This window comes from Columba livia, chromosome 4 (assembly GCF_036013475.1).
Source record: "Columba livia isolate bColLiv1 breed racing homer chromosome 4, bColLiv1.pat.W.v2, whole genome shotgun sequence".
In the NCBI taxonomy this organism is placed as follows: domain Eukaryota; kingdom Metazoa; phylum Chordata; class Aves; order Columbiformes; family Columbidae; genus Columba; species Columba livia.
In genome coordinates, this window is record NC_088605.1 from 71,174,894 (window position 1) to 71,194,896 (window position 20,003).

The 20,003-nt window shown below is 36.3% G+C and overlaps 1 protein-coding gene across 2 annotated transcripts in view; it reads right to left on the minus strand.

Moving 5' to 3' along the window:
- Positions 1–3,248: 3,248 nt before the first annotated feature.
- SEC24B (SEC24 homolog B, COPII coat complex component) overlaps positions 3,249–20,003 on the minus strand; it is a 43,154-nt gene continuing 26,399 nt past the window's right edge. For both annotated transcript variants that reach the window (XM_065062334.1, XM_065062333.1), the window contains 14 exons: positions 19,554–19,666; positions 18,050–18,168; positions 17,631–17,686; positions 17,114–17,320; positions 16,346–16,469; positions 15,550–15,708; positions 14,911–15,084; positions 14,137–14,247; positions 11,529–11,704; positions 10,194–10,331; positions 9,336–9,440; positions 8,065–8,157; positions 6,570–6,673; positions 3,249–5,386 (listed from right to left, as the gene is read on the minus strand). In XM_065062334.1, coding sequence (XP_064918406.1) covers positions 5,272–5,386; positions 6,570–6,673; positions 8,065–8,157; positions 9,336–9,440; positions 10,194–10,331; positions 11,529–11,704; positions 14,137–14,247; positions 14,911–15,084; positions 15,550–15,708; positions 16,346–16,469; positions 17,114–17,320; positions 17,631–17,686; positions 18,050–18,168; positions 19,554–19,666 — 1,794 coding nt within the window. In that variant the 3' untranslated portion in view covers positions 3,249–5,271. The remainder of the gene's footprint in view (positions 5,387–6,569; positions 6,674–8,064; positions 8,158–9,335; positions 9,441–10,193; positions 10,332–11,528; positions 11,705–14,136; positions 14,248–14,910; positions 15,085–15,549; positions 15,709–16,345; positions 16,470–17,113; positions 17,321–17,630; positions 17,687–18,049; positions 18,169–19,553; positions 19,667–20,003) is intronic.

Consider the following 20,003-nt stretch of genomic DNA (forward strand, 5'->3'; position numbering starts at 1 on the left):
AATCTTAACACTCAACAGTATGAGAGTTAGAAATCATAGTTTGGATGGGGGAGAAGGGGAAGCTTGGAAACTCGAATAGCTTTAGTTTGAATAAACACATAAGAAATAAAGGCATTTCAGAAGAAATTGCTAAGCTTTCCAAGCACCCATCTTTTAGAAGCTGTGCAGCCGCTCAGAGAGCTGGATGAAGACACTGAGCACACGTCCCAGCGGTTCCAGCTCTGCTGTCACTCCTCATCTCCATTGTGTTAATTCAGCCGCCAAAGCAAAGCAGAAAGCATTCCTTACCTACAGATGACTGCTACGTGTTATTAGCTTTCCTTCGCTTCTGCATTAGGTCATCAGGTAACTTTAAGTAACATCTTGGATTCATCAGAGCTGAGATTTACAGCCTGTAGATTTTTATTTTAAAGCGTATCTAAAGAAGTTATTAACAAAAGGCATCCTAAATGTGATCTTCCCCCCTCAATGATGTTCTAACATTAAAATAAATAGTTATTTTTTTAAACATATTTTCAAACAATTGAGAATAACAACATTTCCTAGGGCTAGCAGATTACCAAGATAGTTCATTATCACCAACTCTGTCTCTTGCTTGAGGATTCTCGTGCCAATAAACACTCAAATCACATGAAGCCTCAGTGACTCACAAGCAGAGATGTTCTGCTCATGTTGATAAACACGAGCAATCTTATACTACTTGCTAACCAAGCAGAACTTCCTTACAATGCTCCTGACCCTTTAAAAACTGTCACTTTCCTTTTAATGGTGCCACAATTAAGGGTGTAACTGGAGATCTGATGTCTCTAGGGTAGCGTCAACAGCTGAAAAGATCAAATACGACCCGCATATGTAGCTTAAAGAAAATATAAACCAGAAAATCATAAACAGATGCAAGAAAACAGGATTAAAAACTCAAATCTCCTTTTTCCAAGCCCTCCCCCCTTTTTTAAAAATAGGATCTGAAATGCTTCCAGGAGTTCTGCAATCTCCTCCATTTCTCTTGTGTAGAAGTGTGTGACTGCTCAAATCTTGTGCATGATTGACATTCCTAATTAGGCAGCGCCATCACTTCCGCTAATGACATTCAGAGGAAAATAAGAAAACAATTCTGTAAAGTACTTGATGTTTTCTGTTTATCAAAATCATGAAGGGAAAAGCATCAAAGGCCCTGCAAGTGGAATCTGTAAGAATCCAGGACTGGAGCATAAATTGAAAAATCACCTATATAAGGTGGTTATTTGAATTTTCATTGCTCTTGTGATAATCACGTGGCACTAATCATGTGAGAATTCTCACTCAAAGCAGCAGGATGCCTTTGGATTTTTCATGAGGAGGCATCAGCAGCAGCTTGTGAGGAAAAACAAAATGTTCCCAAGAGAGACTTCAAACCCCAGTTAGCTGGAATAGCTGTAACCACACTTTCCAGATCGCTGCTTTTGTATATAAAAGGCATGCAAGGCTGCTAGAAACTGGCTTTTTAAAAAATTCTAGGAACGGACAGGTAAAGAAAAATACATCAATAAATCACTGCAGTCTGCCCACCCTGGTTTAAAATTCCCAAAACAACTGTACCAAAGAAATTGTTATGTTAAATATCTAAGCCCAAGAGGTATTACCATTACACTATTCTAGTCAGAACTTAACTTTTGTGATTCTGAAAGAGTGATTATATTCTACATCCTTCACAGGAAAGAAAAGCAATAGTGTATGTAGACACACCTCCACTCCTTTTATCACAGAATCACAGAATGTCAGGGGTTGGAAGGGACCTGGAAAGCTCATCCAGTGCAATCCCCCCATGGAGCAGGAACACCCAGATGAGGTTACACAGGAAGGTGTCCAGGCGGGTTGGAATGTCTGCAGAGAAGGAGACTCCACAACCCCCTGGGCAGCCTGGGCCAGGCTCTGTCACCCTCACTGAGAAGTTTCTTCTCATATTTAAGTGGAACCTCTTGTGTTCCAGTTTGTACCCATTACCCCTTGTCCTATCATTATTTGCCACCGAGAAGAGCCTGGCTCCATCCTCCTGACACTCACCCTTTATATATTTATAAACATTAGTGAGGTCACCCTTCAGTTTCCTCTTCTCCAAGCTCAAGAGACCCAGCTCCCTCAGCCTTTCCTCACACGGGAGATGCAGAAAGAATTATATAATATAACTAATATGTATTAAAATCTGAATAACTGCTTTTAAACAAAAAGTCACTGAAGTAATTTTTGACGTAGTAACTGACACGTATTTGGGTATTCCATAAATTCATCCCCAGTTAGAGCCTCAGATCCCCAAACCCACTGTTACTGAAACCGGCCACATGTGCCCGCAATCCACAGACAGCACTGAGACAAAACGTGCTCTAAAACTGAAACTAAAATGAGATCTTTCAGGACTTTTGCATGAGTTAATGCTTAGAGCTACAGGAATCAGTGACTGAGGTTGTAATTGTTCCCTCAAAAACTCACTTCTGTCCCACGGCTTGAAAATTTGGAAAAAAAATAAATCTTAAAACTTATTTGGCCTGAAAAGAATAAAAGACTCCGCATGTAAAATTACTGAAGAGCTCTTGACTCTCAGGGTTACCAACAACTAATTTTGTCTATTTAAAAGCAACAGTAACAACAAACCCATCTTTTTCAGTATCTGGCAAAATGTACAGAAAACCAAAGCCAAACAAAATCACCTATAGCTGGACATCCTTTCTCCATTGCCATGAACCTCTACATCAAGATTAATGAATGGGCTTATTTCTAATCAGCTTAAGAATATAACAGAGAATCAAACTACTAATTCTGTAGGAGCTGCATCATGTGTCCTACCATCGTAAGAGCTTCCTGGACTACAATAACTACTTATTTGATAAATGAGGGATGAGATGTTGCTTTTAGAACTATGTCAGTATTTGAAATGCTGAGAATTTGAACTGATTCCCCCAAGACTGACTTAGCTGGGGCTGGGAAACATTTTGCCCAGCAAATCTTAACTTTCTCATTAAATAGACGTGATTTATACTGTGCAGCGTTGAAGGCGTTTTGGCAAGAGTTCAGTCCCTGATGGCTAGAAAACGTCTCTGGACAGTTCAGCACTTTAATCCTGGGATGATTCAAATCCAAGACGCTTCTGCGAGACTGTCTTTTTAACATTTAAACTAAGCATCAGTCAGAATGGAGATGTGCTCAATAATCACTAAAAAATAACTAGATCCTCTGTGCCGTGTAATAACTTTACTGAACAAACAGCTCTCAAGATGTACTTTTCATCATCTTTATATACAAAAACTATAGAAGAATAAAGCTTTAAGTAATGGTTTTACAGAATACGTTGCAATTCATCATGGCATAGTATGTTCCCAGATATTCAATAACAAGCTTACAAGTCAGAAGCATCTATCATGAGGCATTTAAAATTGTAACATGCCCTTCTCATCTCTGCAATTACAAATGATTTGTAAGATGCCCCACTCTTCAGCAGCATTCAGCTTTCACCCAATGCAAATTAATCTACAAACAGGTCTGATTTAGGGACAACATTCAGCATTGCCGCAGACATTTATTACATGATAAATTAATTTACTCAATGGAAAGTGTCTCCTCAGTAATCTTTGGGTAACTTAAACACATTAAGTTAAGGACAACACACAGATTTAACTTATAAGGTATCTTCTCCAATGAGTTTGTGCTAACATGCAGAATAACACCACTTGCAGGATTTAGTGCAGCTTTTAAAGCATTTTCAAACCATGGCTAGTACGTTTTTTCTTGACTATTTGATCCAGGGGCTATGGCAGTTAAAATGCAATGTTAGCATTTTCAAGACTACTTTAAAATTAAAACATAATTATACTAATAATAATTTAATTTTTTGGACTTAGTTATTTCATTGTAGTCACATTTCATTAAACCAAAGTTCAGAATAGTAAGTATGAGCGATTGTGCTTTATGAATGATTCCTAATGTGCCGCTAAAAAACCCAAAGAAACCCAAACCACCCCAACTTAACAACCAATTTAAAAATCTGAGATAAATCTATCAAAAAGCCTAAGTCATTGAGTTACCGAAACATTAACAAGAACAAGGTGTCAGAAAGATGCAAATGTGATTACATTTTGAATTTTGACATTTTAAAGCCTTTCCTTTCATTGATAAAGGTAATTAATTTTTACACCTCTCCCTATTTGTTTTTCACAGCAGAAATTAAATCAAGTGTGAGTGATTGATTACCCATGTTTACTCTAAATGGCTGACAACACAAGTTACAAAAACCTGGACCAAGACTACAGTAGTTTACAAAACGTAAACCAGGTTAACAGATATGACTCCTTCAGGATAATACGTAATGGTTTTAGGAACCTTATATCAATAGATCATTTCAGACTATGCAGCGTTTTCTCCTCCCTTCCAGAGGTCTGTGAAATAAAGTGGTAAACGTGTTCTCTTCAATGTTAAGAGTTTAGTTGCAAAAAGATTATACTTGCATAAATATAAAAACACATGATAAAGCAAAATATTTTTAATTAGTAAGCCAATCATAAATAAATTCACCTAAAATTAATAGCAGCTGTGTTCTTTCTACATGGACACTTGTTTTAGCATGTTTTTAATAGTCAACTTCATTGTCTAGCCCGGGACACAACAATTCATCATTGAGCACTCAACAATTCTGCACACTAAGTCTTTTTTTTAGTTACATTTTTTACATTTTCTTTACAAATGTAACACTTATGTACATTATATATCTTATTTCTACAATTGATATACTTTACTGAAACTCTACAACTTTCACAGGGAATTTGCTGAAGTCTTTAGTAAATATGAATCACTCCTTTTAAAAAGAAATTCATATAAACAACCAACATACAGCACTGCCTTTTGACATCTCTGTTAAGAATTTGGATCTGGAAGGGCTACTATAATAAATGTAGGAAAAAAGGCTTTACCTAATTGTACATTTCGTTAAGAAATATCATCCCACACAGCTACATAAATTCACCAGCTTGCAATAAACAGAGCACCATACCGCCGCACAACTGGAAACATGTATAAACCAATTTAAAGATGACTAGTGAAACAGTTTCATCACTCCTAGCACTTTTAGACTGAAGTAAATCTGCAAAATTCTTTTTGGAAATGTCTACTTTATCTGTAAAGCTTCCAAAACAGTGCTGGTCACTGTATATTGTGAAGAACAAGCAGCCACTTTCGTAACTTCCCATATGCTTCTCTTGGCCCACGCTTCTATCTGAAGTCAGGATTCTTCTTCTATTTATTCCTTGTTCACTTACAAATCTGCTGTTGAATATTAAGTAAAAATTCATAATATGAGAAGGCTGCTTCTGTCCGATCCTCAATTAAATGTTGAAAAAATTCTGTTTTACCAGGGTTCTCATCTCTGGAAGGAGAGAGGAAGACATTTTAGTTCAAATATGGAGCAAAAAATCCACTGTAAATTCAAGCTAGAGGCAAAAGTCCTTGCTTACTGTCCTCTGGAGTCTAGATTCAGTCCAAAGATACCACAATTGCAAGTAATCTGAAGTTTAGGAAAAAAACCATAGGATCTGCAGTACACTATCAAACAGTATCTTTTTAATAACTATGAAATAGTAGGAAAGTGAGGGAAACTGCATTTAAAGTATTTGGTAGAAACACAGAAAAGGGAACATAAAAAGGATTTTGTTCTAGAAGTTCACAAATACGCTGCTGCCAATGAATTCTGAAAGGGTTACATGAAATCCTGATAGACATGAAAAACCTGGAAAACTTACATCTCTGGTTACACGTCATTTCAATCCCCTCCCCAGCTTTGCTTATTTGGCAACAGAATAAGAGAAGGTAAACATGTGAAAGACTTAGCATCCAAAATTATTGCCCCAATAAAAATTCGCTGGGACAGAGCAAATAGTTGCTGGGGCATAGTCCTTTGTACTGGTAGAGCACAGTGTGCAGTAAAGCTCTGCTTTAAGTGTCAGACATTAGTCTTACATTTAAATATTATTTATCTGACTGAGAAAAGTCATCGCACTCTCTAAAATGTGAGCTCCCATCAGGCTCAGTGAACCAAGAAGTCTAGAGAAGACAAATGGAAACCCAAGTACAAACAGTTTATAGCACTTAGAATTCTTTAAGCAGGTCATGGCTTGAAAAGGCTCATATGTCATAAATCAACTGCTATCCTATGGAGCTCAGTAACAAATATATGCAATTATTAACCCATCTACAGATTATTAACCTTACCTCGTTTTTTTTTTTTCTATATGTATGTATTGCAATTACACAAGCTATACCAGAAATTCACCCAGTAAACCCCACTGATCACAAGGATATCCACTGCTTTAGTATATTCTTAACAATTAAAAAAACATACAACTAATTACTACCAATAAAACTATTAGTAAATGAATCTGCATTAGATTCGAAGATCCCCTTTGCTGCTAAGGGGTTTTAGATAACAGAACTATATCCACTGAAAAGAGGGTATTATTCTGTTTCTTCTGGGTCAGATATTCCCAGCAGCGTCAGTTAGAAACTGTAAATACAAGCCGCCAATAATTACTCAGCGTCTAACAAATACTTACTTTATTACTTGAAGAACTGGACTTAAAGGTCTACTGTCTCTAAGCCAGGATATAAAAGATCTTGTTCTTTCTGAAGAAGGTGCATCCCCTTCAGGAAGCTGCGTCTGGTTAGAGGTAAATGAAAGCAGCTGTCATTTTTATTATTACGACAATTTTAAAAACCAGAAACTGATACCTGTAACATGACCGAAGCTACAATTTCTATTATGAAATTACCAAGCATAGATTACACATACATATTTTTTTCTTCAGCTTAAAGTACAAAAGTTCAGTAATATCTGTTCTGCAGGAAGCACTACAGCTTTAACTTAAACTCTCTTATTAAGTGCAAAAGTATTTAGAAAGCAAGCTCATTTAAAAGCTGTATTTTCAAAATGCTTGCCTTCTCTTCCCCTGTCAATTAAGTTACTATATGTTGCATTTCATACCACTGAGAAGGTGAACAAAACATAAACTGAGATCTGAACTGTAAGGAAATATCAACACAAAGGTGATACTGGATACTATTTGGTTGGGGAATGAGCTGAAAAAATAGAATTAAAAAAAACTTCAGCCATTCACTGAGTTAAATATACCAACTCTTAGGCCGATACAAGCTTTTAAGACAATTAATATGACATAAAAGAATTGATTACAGATTTAAAAGTAGTTCCATTGCTACCTTTGTAGGAAATGAATAGAGGATGTAATTTAAAAGCACTTCTATTTATGTTAGGTTTTTTCCTTTCATTTTCTTTATAACGCATGCTATATAATAATTGAAAATAAATCATTCTTATTTTATCCAAGTTTTCCGTGAAAACTGTCAACCAGTGTTACCACCAGCCAAACACAGGAGACAGTTTTAAATTGCTCATACAAGCAGAATACAGATCTCTGAACACACAGCCCAATTTTACAGTAGTCTCAAAGCTCACCACCACCCTTACTTGTTCTTACAATTACCACTTGGCACTTTTCCCCTTCATACAGCGCAAGATTTATAAGCAGAAAATTTACATAATATGGACTCAGGCTTTGAAGCTGAGCATAACTTAACTCTTATCCTTTACTTACAGGCTTATCACTTCATACCATAGACTTGGTATCTCACACCAGGTTCAGAGAACACGTAAGGCTTCTGAAAACCATGCTATAAATAAAATAACTCTTAGGAATTAAAACGCCTGAATAGATAATTTTTGTATTAATTCTAGGAAATTCCATCCTGTTCTTGTGAGCCCACATGTATTTCCATAAAAATAATAAAAGCAGTAATAGCACAGAAGAATTTTTTGGCATTCCATGAATGTCAAAATCTGCATGTTTACATTCCTTGAAAGCATTTGACAGCTTCTACCTGTCTCCTATGAAGCTGGCAAGAGATTAGAAGGTACCCAGTAACTCTCTAATTAGTTGTTACATGATAAAAAAAATGAAAAATGCAGGAAAAATAGATTAAGTGTAGGTTCCAAATGTAAGCACTATACAGCACACAGCTCATTAAAACGCCTACCATTTTCTGTGGTACTGACGCATAGTCTGGGTATCCAAGGACATCTTTTATGAAGTTGTTATCACAGTTTTTTCCAATCCAAATGTAGAAAGTCTGTAAGATATCAGAACCGGTTTTAGTAGAGGCCTTGCATACACTTTAGAGAAAGAGACAAGTGGTGAAGTAATTGGAATAACACCTTTCATGCAAATGTATCACTGAAGAGCTTCAGTTAAAATTCATTTATGCATCTCGGTGTTTATTATCTGTAAATTTACTAATTAATACATTTGCAGAATTTGGAATAAGATCATTAAATGTCAAAATAATATAGGCAGAGTGCAAATACTGAAACAACGAGGATGCAGGATGCATCTATATCAGAACAGTTAAGGCACTGACTTCCCATGTTATCTCCTAAATGAAAAAAATACAAATGTTATAGTCACACCACTGTATCTGTTACTGCACACCGACTTCCCAATCTAAACAAGTCACAGTAAAGCATCCATTACCAAAACACACCAAAAGTAATCATTTCAGACATCTGGAGACCGAAGCTAGTCTAACAGTGACACTCAACCCCTAAACTCATACGAGGTTTAAAGCCATTTCTAGACTGTCATTAGAGTACTAAAATGTTTTATCACATTATTCGAGTAGCATAATGCTTTACCCAGTTCAGTGTGGTTTTAATGTAACTTGTACGATTAACTTAAACTTTGCCTATGGATTTTGTTCACACACAACTACCTTGCTCTTCCAACTCCTACATCACGCAAGCCACAAATCACAAACCCAGTTATATTTGTGTGTAACTGAGAAGTCTCCCACCTCAATGAGAAGTGTTGTTAGAGGGACTGGAGGACATACAGTTTAATAACCACTATGAGAAACATTTGAAAATGGAAATCCATTGTTTCCAGGAAAAAAAAACAACCAACCAAAACAAAAACCACCACCAACAAACAAAAAACAACAACAACAAAAGAAAACTTGGTATATTCTGATCAGTCTAGCATGAAAAAATTAACCTCTGAAGCCTTAATATGCAACCTTAATTAAAGATACTCCTCTGATTGAAATATGAAAGCCTTTCACTGGAATACAGATTAGTGGCAGGTGACTTGGAATGCTGATTCACTACACTGTTATTGTTAAGAGTTGAGTGCTTTTAATAATTCAGCATGCCTTTCTTTAAAAATTTAGAAGACGGGAATGTGCGCTTTCAATAATTCAGCATTCCTTTCTTTTTAATTAAAAAAAAAGAGTGTGCGAAACCAGTAACTTACTGAACCACAATCCATAAGAAAAGCTCCTTCTCTCGTCAGCTTCTCTGCAGACAACTTCTGAAGAGGTGGCTGAGGAACAACTCTGTCATTTACATGTATTGTACTCTGTAACAAAAACCAATACTCAATAACACTAGAATACAAATAAATCATATTTTAAAATCTTAATCAGGTAAAAAAACCCAGCAAAACCCACTGCTAATATCTAGAAAACCTGAGGATTCTCATGTAACAAAATGCCATGTTAAGCCTAAAATGATTATGTACAAACAATTCTAGAATATTACTTGACCTAAAAGGCACTTTATTACCTAAAAAGAACAATGCAGGTTCATTTAAGTTGTGTATGTAAAATTTCTCATGCCAGAGATGCCAAACTTTCTCCTCAGTCTGATCACAGCCATCTACAAGTACAATTCTACTTCATCCACATCAGTCTGAGGAATCCACCGGAATCTTATTGCAGGCAACTCAATCTGGTTTCAATATCCAAAACCTAGAATCCTCCACCAAATCTATTTCACCCATTTGCCCCAGACAGTTCTAAACCACAAAACCGCACTGGAGATGTTCCCAATGCATACAATTGTCTCTGCTTTCTTTGAACAAAAGAAAAACATGGAATTATTGTGGTTGATGAAACAAGGTGAAGTAAAACCACAGTCCTGCTGATAAAACACTAGTGTACTTGCAACTCAAAACTTGAAATACATGTTTTCCTTGATTTTTTTGTAACTTATGGAAAATGCTCAGTTTACATTACAATAACAGCTTTTCATTAAATTAGTGCAGCACAACATCAGTTTTCACAGACCATCAAAACCAGAAAGATGCTATAAAACAGGCTTCATACATTACCTCATCAATCAACTTATCTATTCTGTACAAGTTGGGATGTATCATTTTCATCAAATGAACAAGAGGTTGGCTCTTCATCTGGCACATTGCATAAACGCGATCATCCAAGCGTGTACTCGTGCCTGTTCTAAACGCTTTCTGTAAGAGAACAGTCTTGTTACTCAAATCCTATATTTCATGTCACATCTAAAAAGCTCTATTTCAGATTTTTTGAAATTGTCAAGCAAAGACGGCAAAGCTTTCGTAAAGAAATCTCTCTTATTGAGATGCATTAGAATCTTAATCAAATACAACTTGAATAAAATACCTTTTAAAACTTAATCCATTCTCCCTCCATATTGATGGAGAAGAATAAAAAACAAATTCCCCCTAATTTGTGTTATGCTTCTATGTGACTGGGCTGGCATTTCTCATTTTTATTCTTGACAAATGTTACTGGTCTGTGAAACTCATCAATGCAAGATCCCATGGGAAAATACTAGCCTAGCAGAGCTGAAAGGAGATACCACTGTGGATAAGATTAAGCCTGATTTTATATTAGTAAGACTTAAACATTAAGGAAAAGCTTTGGAAGGAAAATATATTTCTATGTTTTATAGCAGAAACCAGGCTCTCATAGGACAAAATTTATTGTGTAACTCTCTTTCCTACTGGATTTTTCAGATCTCTTTTAGAAGCAACTGGCAAACAATTGCTGTTAAAAGCAACGCAATGGAGTAGGCACCATATTTGGATTCAGTGGAGAATATTCCTCTAATAGAAGTTCATATTCCCTTCTAGAACAAAGTCCTCTTCTCCTTGGTTGCCATAAGCATTTTGGTTTCTCTATATCCCAATCTTTTTTATCACTTTTAACAAAGACAATTTAAAAAAATCCCTTAACATTTCTCAGCCACTCTTCTGTTTTTCACACAGATCCTCTTGATAATAAATGGTCCCTTTTTTCTCCACCATTAATTGCATTACTTGCACAAGTAAACAAAGACCTGATCAGTATATTAGAGACTGCAGTAATCACTAAGCCAAAGTAGGTAAACAAGTATGATTTAATTTCTCACCAAATTTTAATAAAATTTTATTCATGATAAGAAAAAGAAGAACTGTGAGATTTATTCATAACAAAAACCTGTAGTATGCCATCTCTTTATTCTTTAAGTATGATGTTTGATAATACTGAAAATATCAAAAAGTTGTAACTGCTTCTATGTGAACTTTATATCACTTCAGTTTCTGTAACAGATTTTATTGTAGCTCCATGGAAATTCATTTTCCTTCTTGATACTTTAAAGTACAAATTCTACGCACTGAAATATTAATCTACTAGATTATATATACCTGTTTGAGAAGGGCCAAAATGTACAGTGGAAACAGCTTGAGGGAATTTGGTGCTACCAGCACAGACTGCTGCAGATTTGAGGCAGTTGACATGTACGCTGCCAAGGAGTCGACCACGGCGTTAACTAAGGCATCTCTTGCATCCGCAAGACTGGATGAAACTGAGCGATCCACAGCTGTTGGGTTAGAAAGATACAATAAATTACTAGAGGTGGCCTCATTCATTCCCTTGAATTTTGAAAGTATTAGTTGTGGGTGTTGTTTTAAGATTTTTTTTAAGAACCCCACACCTATGGTTCTAACTTTTTTTAGGAGTAAATGAGATGATTGCCCATACAGAACCTCACTTTCATGATGCCTAAAAAATACAGCGTGGCTGATCTCCACTCCCTAGTTCCCCACTCTTGGAGATTTTAAAAAATTGTTTAAAGCTGTAGTGTATACTCAAGACTTAGGCTGGAGCAAAAGGAATTGTGGTTTTTGCATTAAATTTGTTGTTTGATATTGGAATACATTCTTAAATGTGGTTATGTTATACACCCTTTTAATGTGCTTTTCTCACTTTATTTTTTTTTTTTTTTTTGCTAATGACTTATTATTTGCTGTTTCTTTTATATTTATTTTAGGCTATGGAAGTGTTGTTAGACAAAAAGCAAATACGAGTGATTTTCTTATTCAAGTTCAAAATGGGTTGTAAAGCAATGGAGACAATCGCAACATCAATGACGCATTTGGCCCATGAATTGCTAAGGAACGTACAGTGCAGTGCTCAGTCAAGAAGCTTCACAAAGGAGACAAGAGCCTTGAAGATGAGGAGCTTGGCAGCAACCATTGGAAGTTGACAATGACCAACTGAGAACAACCATCAAAGCTACAACCTCTTACAGCTACATAAGAAGTTGCTGAAGAACTCAACATTGATCATTCTACAGTCATTCAGCATTTGAAGCAAATTGGAAAGGTGAAAAAGCTCGATCAGTGGGTACCTCATGAGCTGACCGAAAATAAAAAAAATCATTGTTTTGAAGTTTATTCTATGCAACAACAATGTACCATTTCTTGATTGGATTGTGACGTATGACAAAAAGTGGATTTTATATGACAACTGGTGACAACCAGCTCAGTGGTTGGACTGAGAAGGACCTCCAAAGTACTTCCCAAAGCCAAACTTGCACCAAAAAACCATCATGGTCACTGTTTGGTGGTCTGCTGCTGCACCGATCCACTACAGCTTTCTGAATCCCAGTGACACCGTTACATCTGAGAAGCACAATCAGCAAACTGATGAGATGTACTGAAAACTGCAAAACCTGCAGCTGGTTTTGGTCAACAGAAAGGGTCCAATTCTTCTCCATGACAACACCCCAACCGCAGGTCATACAACCAGCGCTTCAGAAGTTGAACGGATTGGGCTATAAAGTTTTGCCTTATCCGCCACGTTCACATCTCACCACACGGCTACCACTTCTTCAAGCATCTCGACAACATTTCACAGGGAAAATGCTTCCACAACCAGCAGGATGCCGAAAATGCTTTCCAAGAGTTCGCAGAATCCCCAAGCATGCATGGATTGTTATGCTATAGGAATAAACAAACTTATTTCTCATTGGCAAAAATGTGTTGATTGTAATGGCTCCCATTTTGATTAATAAAGATGTGTTTGAGCCTAGTTACAATGATTTAAAATTCACAGTCCAAAACCACAATTACTTTTGCACCAGCCTAATAAATATAAATCCTGTTTTAAACCTTATACAAATAACTTAGCTGTTGATGAAACTCTCTCTGTTCTACTTCCAAGATAAGATTTGCAGCAATTGTTTTTGATATTCCCCCCCATCCCTCCCTCCCTGGAAAGTTCTTGCATTATTTCAGCAGCATAATTATGATCAGTGTAAAAAAACTTTATCTCTCTCTGCTGAAAAAGGGCCGCAAATCCTTTGGTTTGAGGAAGCCACCTGCTGGACTGAATGGACATTTACGATGAGAAACAGAGGTAGTGTTTATTTCTTCTGATTTATTTCTATATTAATATATAACATAACATATAATAAAATGCTGCATAGACTTATACACGTTCAGTGGCAGAGATCAGTCTATGTAACAGCTGCTTATGACTCACAAGTAGGCAAAAAGAAACCTCAATCCAAGAACAACAGGACAGAAGCAAAGAAAACTAATGTACATCTCAGATACACTGTTGTCAGTAAGTTCCCTTTTAGTCTCCAGCATCTCACTAAACTGAATCACTCTTGTCTCTTAAGTCATCCTGGAATACTAAGGTCAGCATAATTTTAACAATGATGATACAAAAATGAAGGTTTTGATCCAAGTGTGTCACAATTCTTTGTCCTTAAAAAACAAACAAACAAACCTGTAGAGAACAATGTAAGAAGGTTCTTTTTAAAAGATTAAAGTCCAGTAAGTACCAGACTAAGGAATATTCAAGTTGATAGTTTCTCTATAACTTTGATTTTGTCATCTTTTGTATTCTCAGGCTTCAGCGTGCTCCACTCCAACCTTTTGCTACAACATTCAGGTTTCATTTGCTACTGGCAAAATTAAGAACATACAAAAAGATATTTGAATCTTCCTGGTCCATACTCACCCATGTTTGCTAAGAGGCACACAACTGCTTGTACATCCGCTCCTGCATATACATCAGCCAGGGAAGTCACTACAGGCAAGCAAAGTGTGTGCACTCGAATTCGACGTTCACCTAATAAAAATAAGCAGAAGTCATTACACAGTTATCTCCTGGTAGAAAGAGGTATACAAATTCAGTTATTACAGCATATCTCCCCTCATCCAAGATGTGCTTATTTTGTAAAAACTTACCTGCCAGGCAATGACTGTAACAGTCTCCTGTTCCTGTCTCTTAACCTGTTCAAATTCTGCAACACTTTATAAAGCGTTCAACTAATGAATCACCACAAGTTCAAACCACAGTAAGTGCCTTAATCTCACAAAAGCAGCACACTGATTTCCATCCCAAAACATTGTGGCATCCTCCACAACAGAAAGTAGCTGCTATTCTTCGTGCCCACCCAATGTACCAGCAACCCCCTTCAATCCATCACGGGTCTGTGATTTTGGACAAAGTGTGTGCCAAACATGTTATTGCTTAGAACGGTATGCCTTTTAAGTAAAGGAGTCTTGCTGAATCAGCTCTATGTAAGATGGACATAAATTACATTTTCCCATCAAAACAGAGTTTATAAAGAATAACATTATGTGATTAACTATCAAGTAGGCTCACTAGCTTTGACAAGATTCTCTTAGGGTATAGAGAAAAACAAAAGGCTGTGGAACTAACTATACAAACATTACTTTAGAGAAAGAAACAAAAACCTCAGTGGCCACTTCATTTGAATTAATTTACCTTTGCTGGAAGTATACAGAAGAGCTGTTTGAAAACAAACCAAAGATGTGTCAGTCAGACTTTCCTCGATGGACATTTGTACTGCAAATCCAGCATCAGGATTGACATTGGCAAGGGACAACAAATCAGTAGATCGTACAAAAAAGTTCCCATGAAAAGTGTGTATTGAAAGACCTAGAAGCAGATTAAATAATTCAGAGTGAGATTAAAACAGCCTGAGAAACTCCAATCAATAATTAAAACCCACAGCCCTCAAGCTACGCTTAAGAAAACAGTAAAAATACTTATTCTAACTATCGTGCAGAATCAATTCTGTGAACCATTAGACATTTCAGCATGATCCTGTAGAGTTCATGTTCAATTTTGAACACTCCAAACTGAACTATGCCCTTACATTGCATACGTCAACTGAGTTGAAGTACGATGGTGCCATCTAAAGTAAAAAACAAATCAAACCAGAAACCCCAGATACCCAAACAGCAAAAGCTAACATAACTTATGTAAAGAAGACAACTGTTTTAGTGTTCAGTGAAGGAGAAATAACCTGAAATCGAATGTTGCAAAAGACTAAGCACATTCAAAATGACAGTTAAGATGCTTACATCAACTCTTCCTGATGAATCAGTATTTAAAACATACCTTTTGTGCATCTTATGCGCATAACTGCTTCAAATCCGATCTTTCTTGTAAGGTATCTTTTAAGGTCTTTCTGCAACTTTTCAGCCTGAGCAGGATTATGGCTACGATGGAAAGATGGATAGTAATAGATGCATCCAGCAGAATACTTGGACATGCAAGCTGTGAAAGAGGAAAACACAGAGTCAATAATTAAAACCATAATGTGAGGTTGGGACACAAAAATTGTGTACAACCTTCTGAAAGACACATCCACGTTCATCTTTTTCCTGATATGACCAACATCTGTAAGACAATGAGAACTGGCGCTGACTCAGGCCACTGAAGACAGTGACATGTCACCCCAGCACAAAATTAACTAATCATACACTTACTTCAAAAAGCATGCCACCTTTTGCAGCTAAGGCAGGAGCGCATGCAGAAGTATTTAATGGGTAGAGGCAAAACTAAGTATGTGTGCAGAGATGAATCTTGGTTTAACGCTGAAAGATAAGAACTCTGTTCTACCCTTATGATTAAATGTTCATAATTCCTTGCCGTCTGGCTGTTTTACTGTTCTCGAGCAGGAGAGTAACTTCGAGTTTCAAACTGTGAAACCCCAGAATAAATTATCTGATACCACCAAGCCAATACTCCTGGTTTTTACTGCTATCAACTTCAAAGTCAATTCCTTTGCAGCATTAGCTGCATTTATAAAACACAAGAAGATTTACATGATTTAAGAATTCCTGAAAGAGCATGTGCATCTGAAGAATAACAAGTGTGGAAAGAGTGAAGGCATACATTTGGTATTCCTTACCAAGAGAAGCTAAATCGGAATACTGTGAACTTAAGAGAAATAAATCCACAGCAGTCTGCTGGCCTGAGCAGTCCAGTGCCAACTTCTTATAAAAATCTGTTGCTGGACCAAGATGCTGGACCACCTTTGGTGAATAAATTATACAGGAAATAGTCAAGACAAGGATCACACTCTCTTAAGACTTCATGGAACAAACAACATATTATTCGGCAGCAAAGTATCATAACGAAGTTTCCTTTAAGCAATAATGTATAGGCATTTCCAACCTGCAGAAATCATTTTCCCTATGCTTCATATCCTTTAAGTTTACATTTACAAGCACTTATGAACCTACTTACAAGGAAGTTTACATTCTCATACAAATAAACATCCATGTAACTATGTAACACTTAACAGATCCTGTAAACTAAAAGGACATAAAACTAGTAAGAAATCATGTTTTTTATCTACAATTTAACATATTCATACTTTGGTTCAAAACCCAGGTTGATATTAACTAAGTAAGAGATATTTGCAGCTTCTTTTGCTTGCCAAGAAAAGCTACGGACCAAAGGCCCAAACAACAGCTCGTGCACTTTGAAACAAGTAATGCCCCACATACACGTATAAGTTAGTGATCTCAAATGCACAAACATCTACGTTGAATAATTAAAATTTAGTGAATTGCTATAAAATAAAACCAAGAACTAATCTTCAGAACTATGCAAGTCAGAAAGACGTGGCCAGTCCCCAGTCTAACAAGATACGTATTAAAGGAAGTTTTTGTACCTTTGTGCTTGACCTTTGATTGGGATCTTCTCTGGAATGCAAAAGCCCTGCTCCCAAAGACGGTAACTGAGTTTGAAAGACAGAAATCCGCCCGCCCATTGGAGACATCAGTTTAAAGGCAGCCTGAAGAGCAGGGCCCAACGCGCTGTGCGTTTCTCTTGTATGGGTGAACATGTTTGGTAGCGCGTTCAACAGATCTTTTATCAGCTGCAGAACAGATTGAAAGGGGTTTATGAGGTTTGGCAAGCATGAGGTTTTTGCTATTTCTGAAAAGCTGTATTGCTGTAACTGAAGTGATGAACAAACAGTACTAAACATTTCAGCTTAGTTTCAACACACTAAGGAAAACAAAGTCATAACTTAAAAAACTGATGCAAACAAACAATACATAATACTTCTATAGTTAAAAAGTAGCATTGAAATTACATATAATGAAGGCAGGATTGCATTCAAAGTCAAAAACGAACCTCTATTTTCAATATTTAACTCTATAATTATATATTTTGAGCTATCATACCTCTTTGCTTTCATGGAGATTTACAAGTAAACTATCTGGTGTAGGTAGGAAAATATCTGTAGGGAGAATGGAAAAAAGCATTTTATTAGAGAAAATAATGGGATTAAAATAGAACAAAACATACTACTGCCCACTGCTATACATACTATGAAATACAGTCTACTTTTCTGATACATAGAGAGAATAATACAGTCTATACAAAGCTTGTTTTATTCAAAGCAAAATTAACATCTGAATTTCACTTTTAAAACACCACCTACTCTGCAATTAGTGTAAGATTTTTAAAACAACATATATTCCCTACTCATTCAATAAAATTGACCTAATACTAAAATATCTGAGAGATCCCAGCCTTTCTTCTGGGGAAATTAAAAACCAGCAGTTCTCGAAAATTCAGTTTCCATTTTCTTTCTACTTACCATCAATATCTGAGACAATCAGCATCTGAGGCTGAGACAGACCTTCTTGCAAGTTGTAAAACTGAACAGTGCTGTCAAACGTTATGAACCCTATTCTTGTTCTTGAGTCTCCAGGCAGCCTGAAGCATTAAAAAATAAAGTATTAACCCCTACATTTCTCTCTCAAGACAAATACATACACACAGCTCCCGCTGATGTTAGCAGAAACTCAGCCCACGTATGAGGGGGTGAAGGGAGAACAAAAGAAGGGAGATCTGAAACATGAATACAAGTAATTTTTCTTCAGTATTTTCTGAAGAGCTGGGATAATGACACAGTTTACAAGACTAATGGTTACAGATAAGCTCTCCCTAATATATTGATGTTTTGTTCCAAGAGAGAATTTCTTAGGTTCATTTAAACATTACACTGACAGATGAAAGAATGCAGCCAGCCTTCTCAGCTCTTCAATAGAAAATAGCACATTCTGCTCTCTTGTAATTCAAAACCCCCATTTACTGATGTAGTTAGAGTGTACGTACAGCTCTAAACCAAAATCCAATGTCTCTACAATGCAACATACTTATTTCTCATGTGGACCATATTCCTATGCATGGCCTTAAAAATCAAAAAACTACATGGAATTCCTCAAAATATAAAACACCATCAAATGCTGAACACCATGATGGTGAACAAAAGCAACAGAGGCAAATACTGTTTTTACCATCTGGGTATATAAATTAACTGGATGTACTGATTTTTCTACAGACTTTGCACGGGATTTTATGAATTTTCCTAAACCAATTTAGCATGTTTCTAAGACTCTGAACAAAATACCTGTAAAGATCTGAACAAAGAAAGACTAAACCAATAAATGTTATGTGAAGAATTTTACTGCACACATTGTTATCTATCAGAATTTAAAATCAAGTTTCCCAAGAAAAACCCGTAGAAAACTATTCTCAGAGCGAGGCCTTTACAGGATGCATATTGGCTTTCCAAAGATATGAACATAGTGCCACCACCAATCCCATCCATGCTATCCCAGTGCAAAAATAAGGACAGAAAGCAGCACAGTCAAATCTGAGTAGCTGTGATCTAAAAAAGCCAAACTGACAACACAATTCAGCTGGGCAGCCTCATAGTAGTGGTTACAACATCCACTATACAGCACCTCAACTGATCAGCACAAAAAGCAGCCAATTTAATTTCTCTAATTTAATTATTTTTGTTGATCTTGGCAGGGGGAAGCACCCTTTATAGATATGTTGTTAGAAGTTACAGCTAAATATTCTTTATAGATAAATAAGTAAGTAAAGTATTACACCTTTAATCACATGCAGGGAAATAGCTCTCAATATGTAAATTGCTTCAACAGCTGAATTTTTTAATTTATTTGGGGGGGGTTGGTTTTTCTTTTGGAGACAGAATGTTTAAACACTATGCAAGTCTTCTGCAAAACTGTAGGTCAGTATTGTTCATAATAACACATTAGCTAATTTGAAAAGGTTAATTATATTCTTACTTGTCTAGGTTTTCCAGCAATGACTGGCACAGTATTGTCAAATATCCAGCCTCCACTGCATTATGAGACACATCTAAAACAAATAAATATACCGCAGGCTGAGGAGGACGAAGCTACAAAGTGAAAAATAAAAATAAAAAAAATGTTCAAAAATCATATTTAAAGAAATGTTAAAAATGATTCATCATTAGAAAGGGCAGTGGGAAAAGGGAATACGTAGAAAAATGCAGAATATACATTATGCAATAAAACCGATTTCTTAACCAAGAGTCATGTTGATAGACAAACACACTTCCCAGTGGTTATTAATTCCCATTTGTACAGTGTTATGCTTCAGAACAGGAATTGCATATTTTAGTCTCTACTTCCAACAGTCAACTCAAACATGACTCTTTGATGGCAGATATGGAATTCGCTCTTCAAAATATGACTGTTCTTTCAGTATGTGGA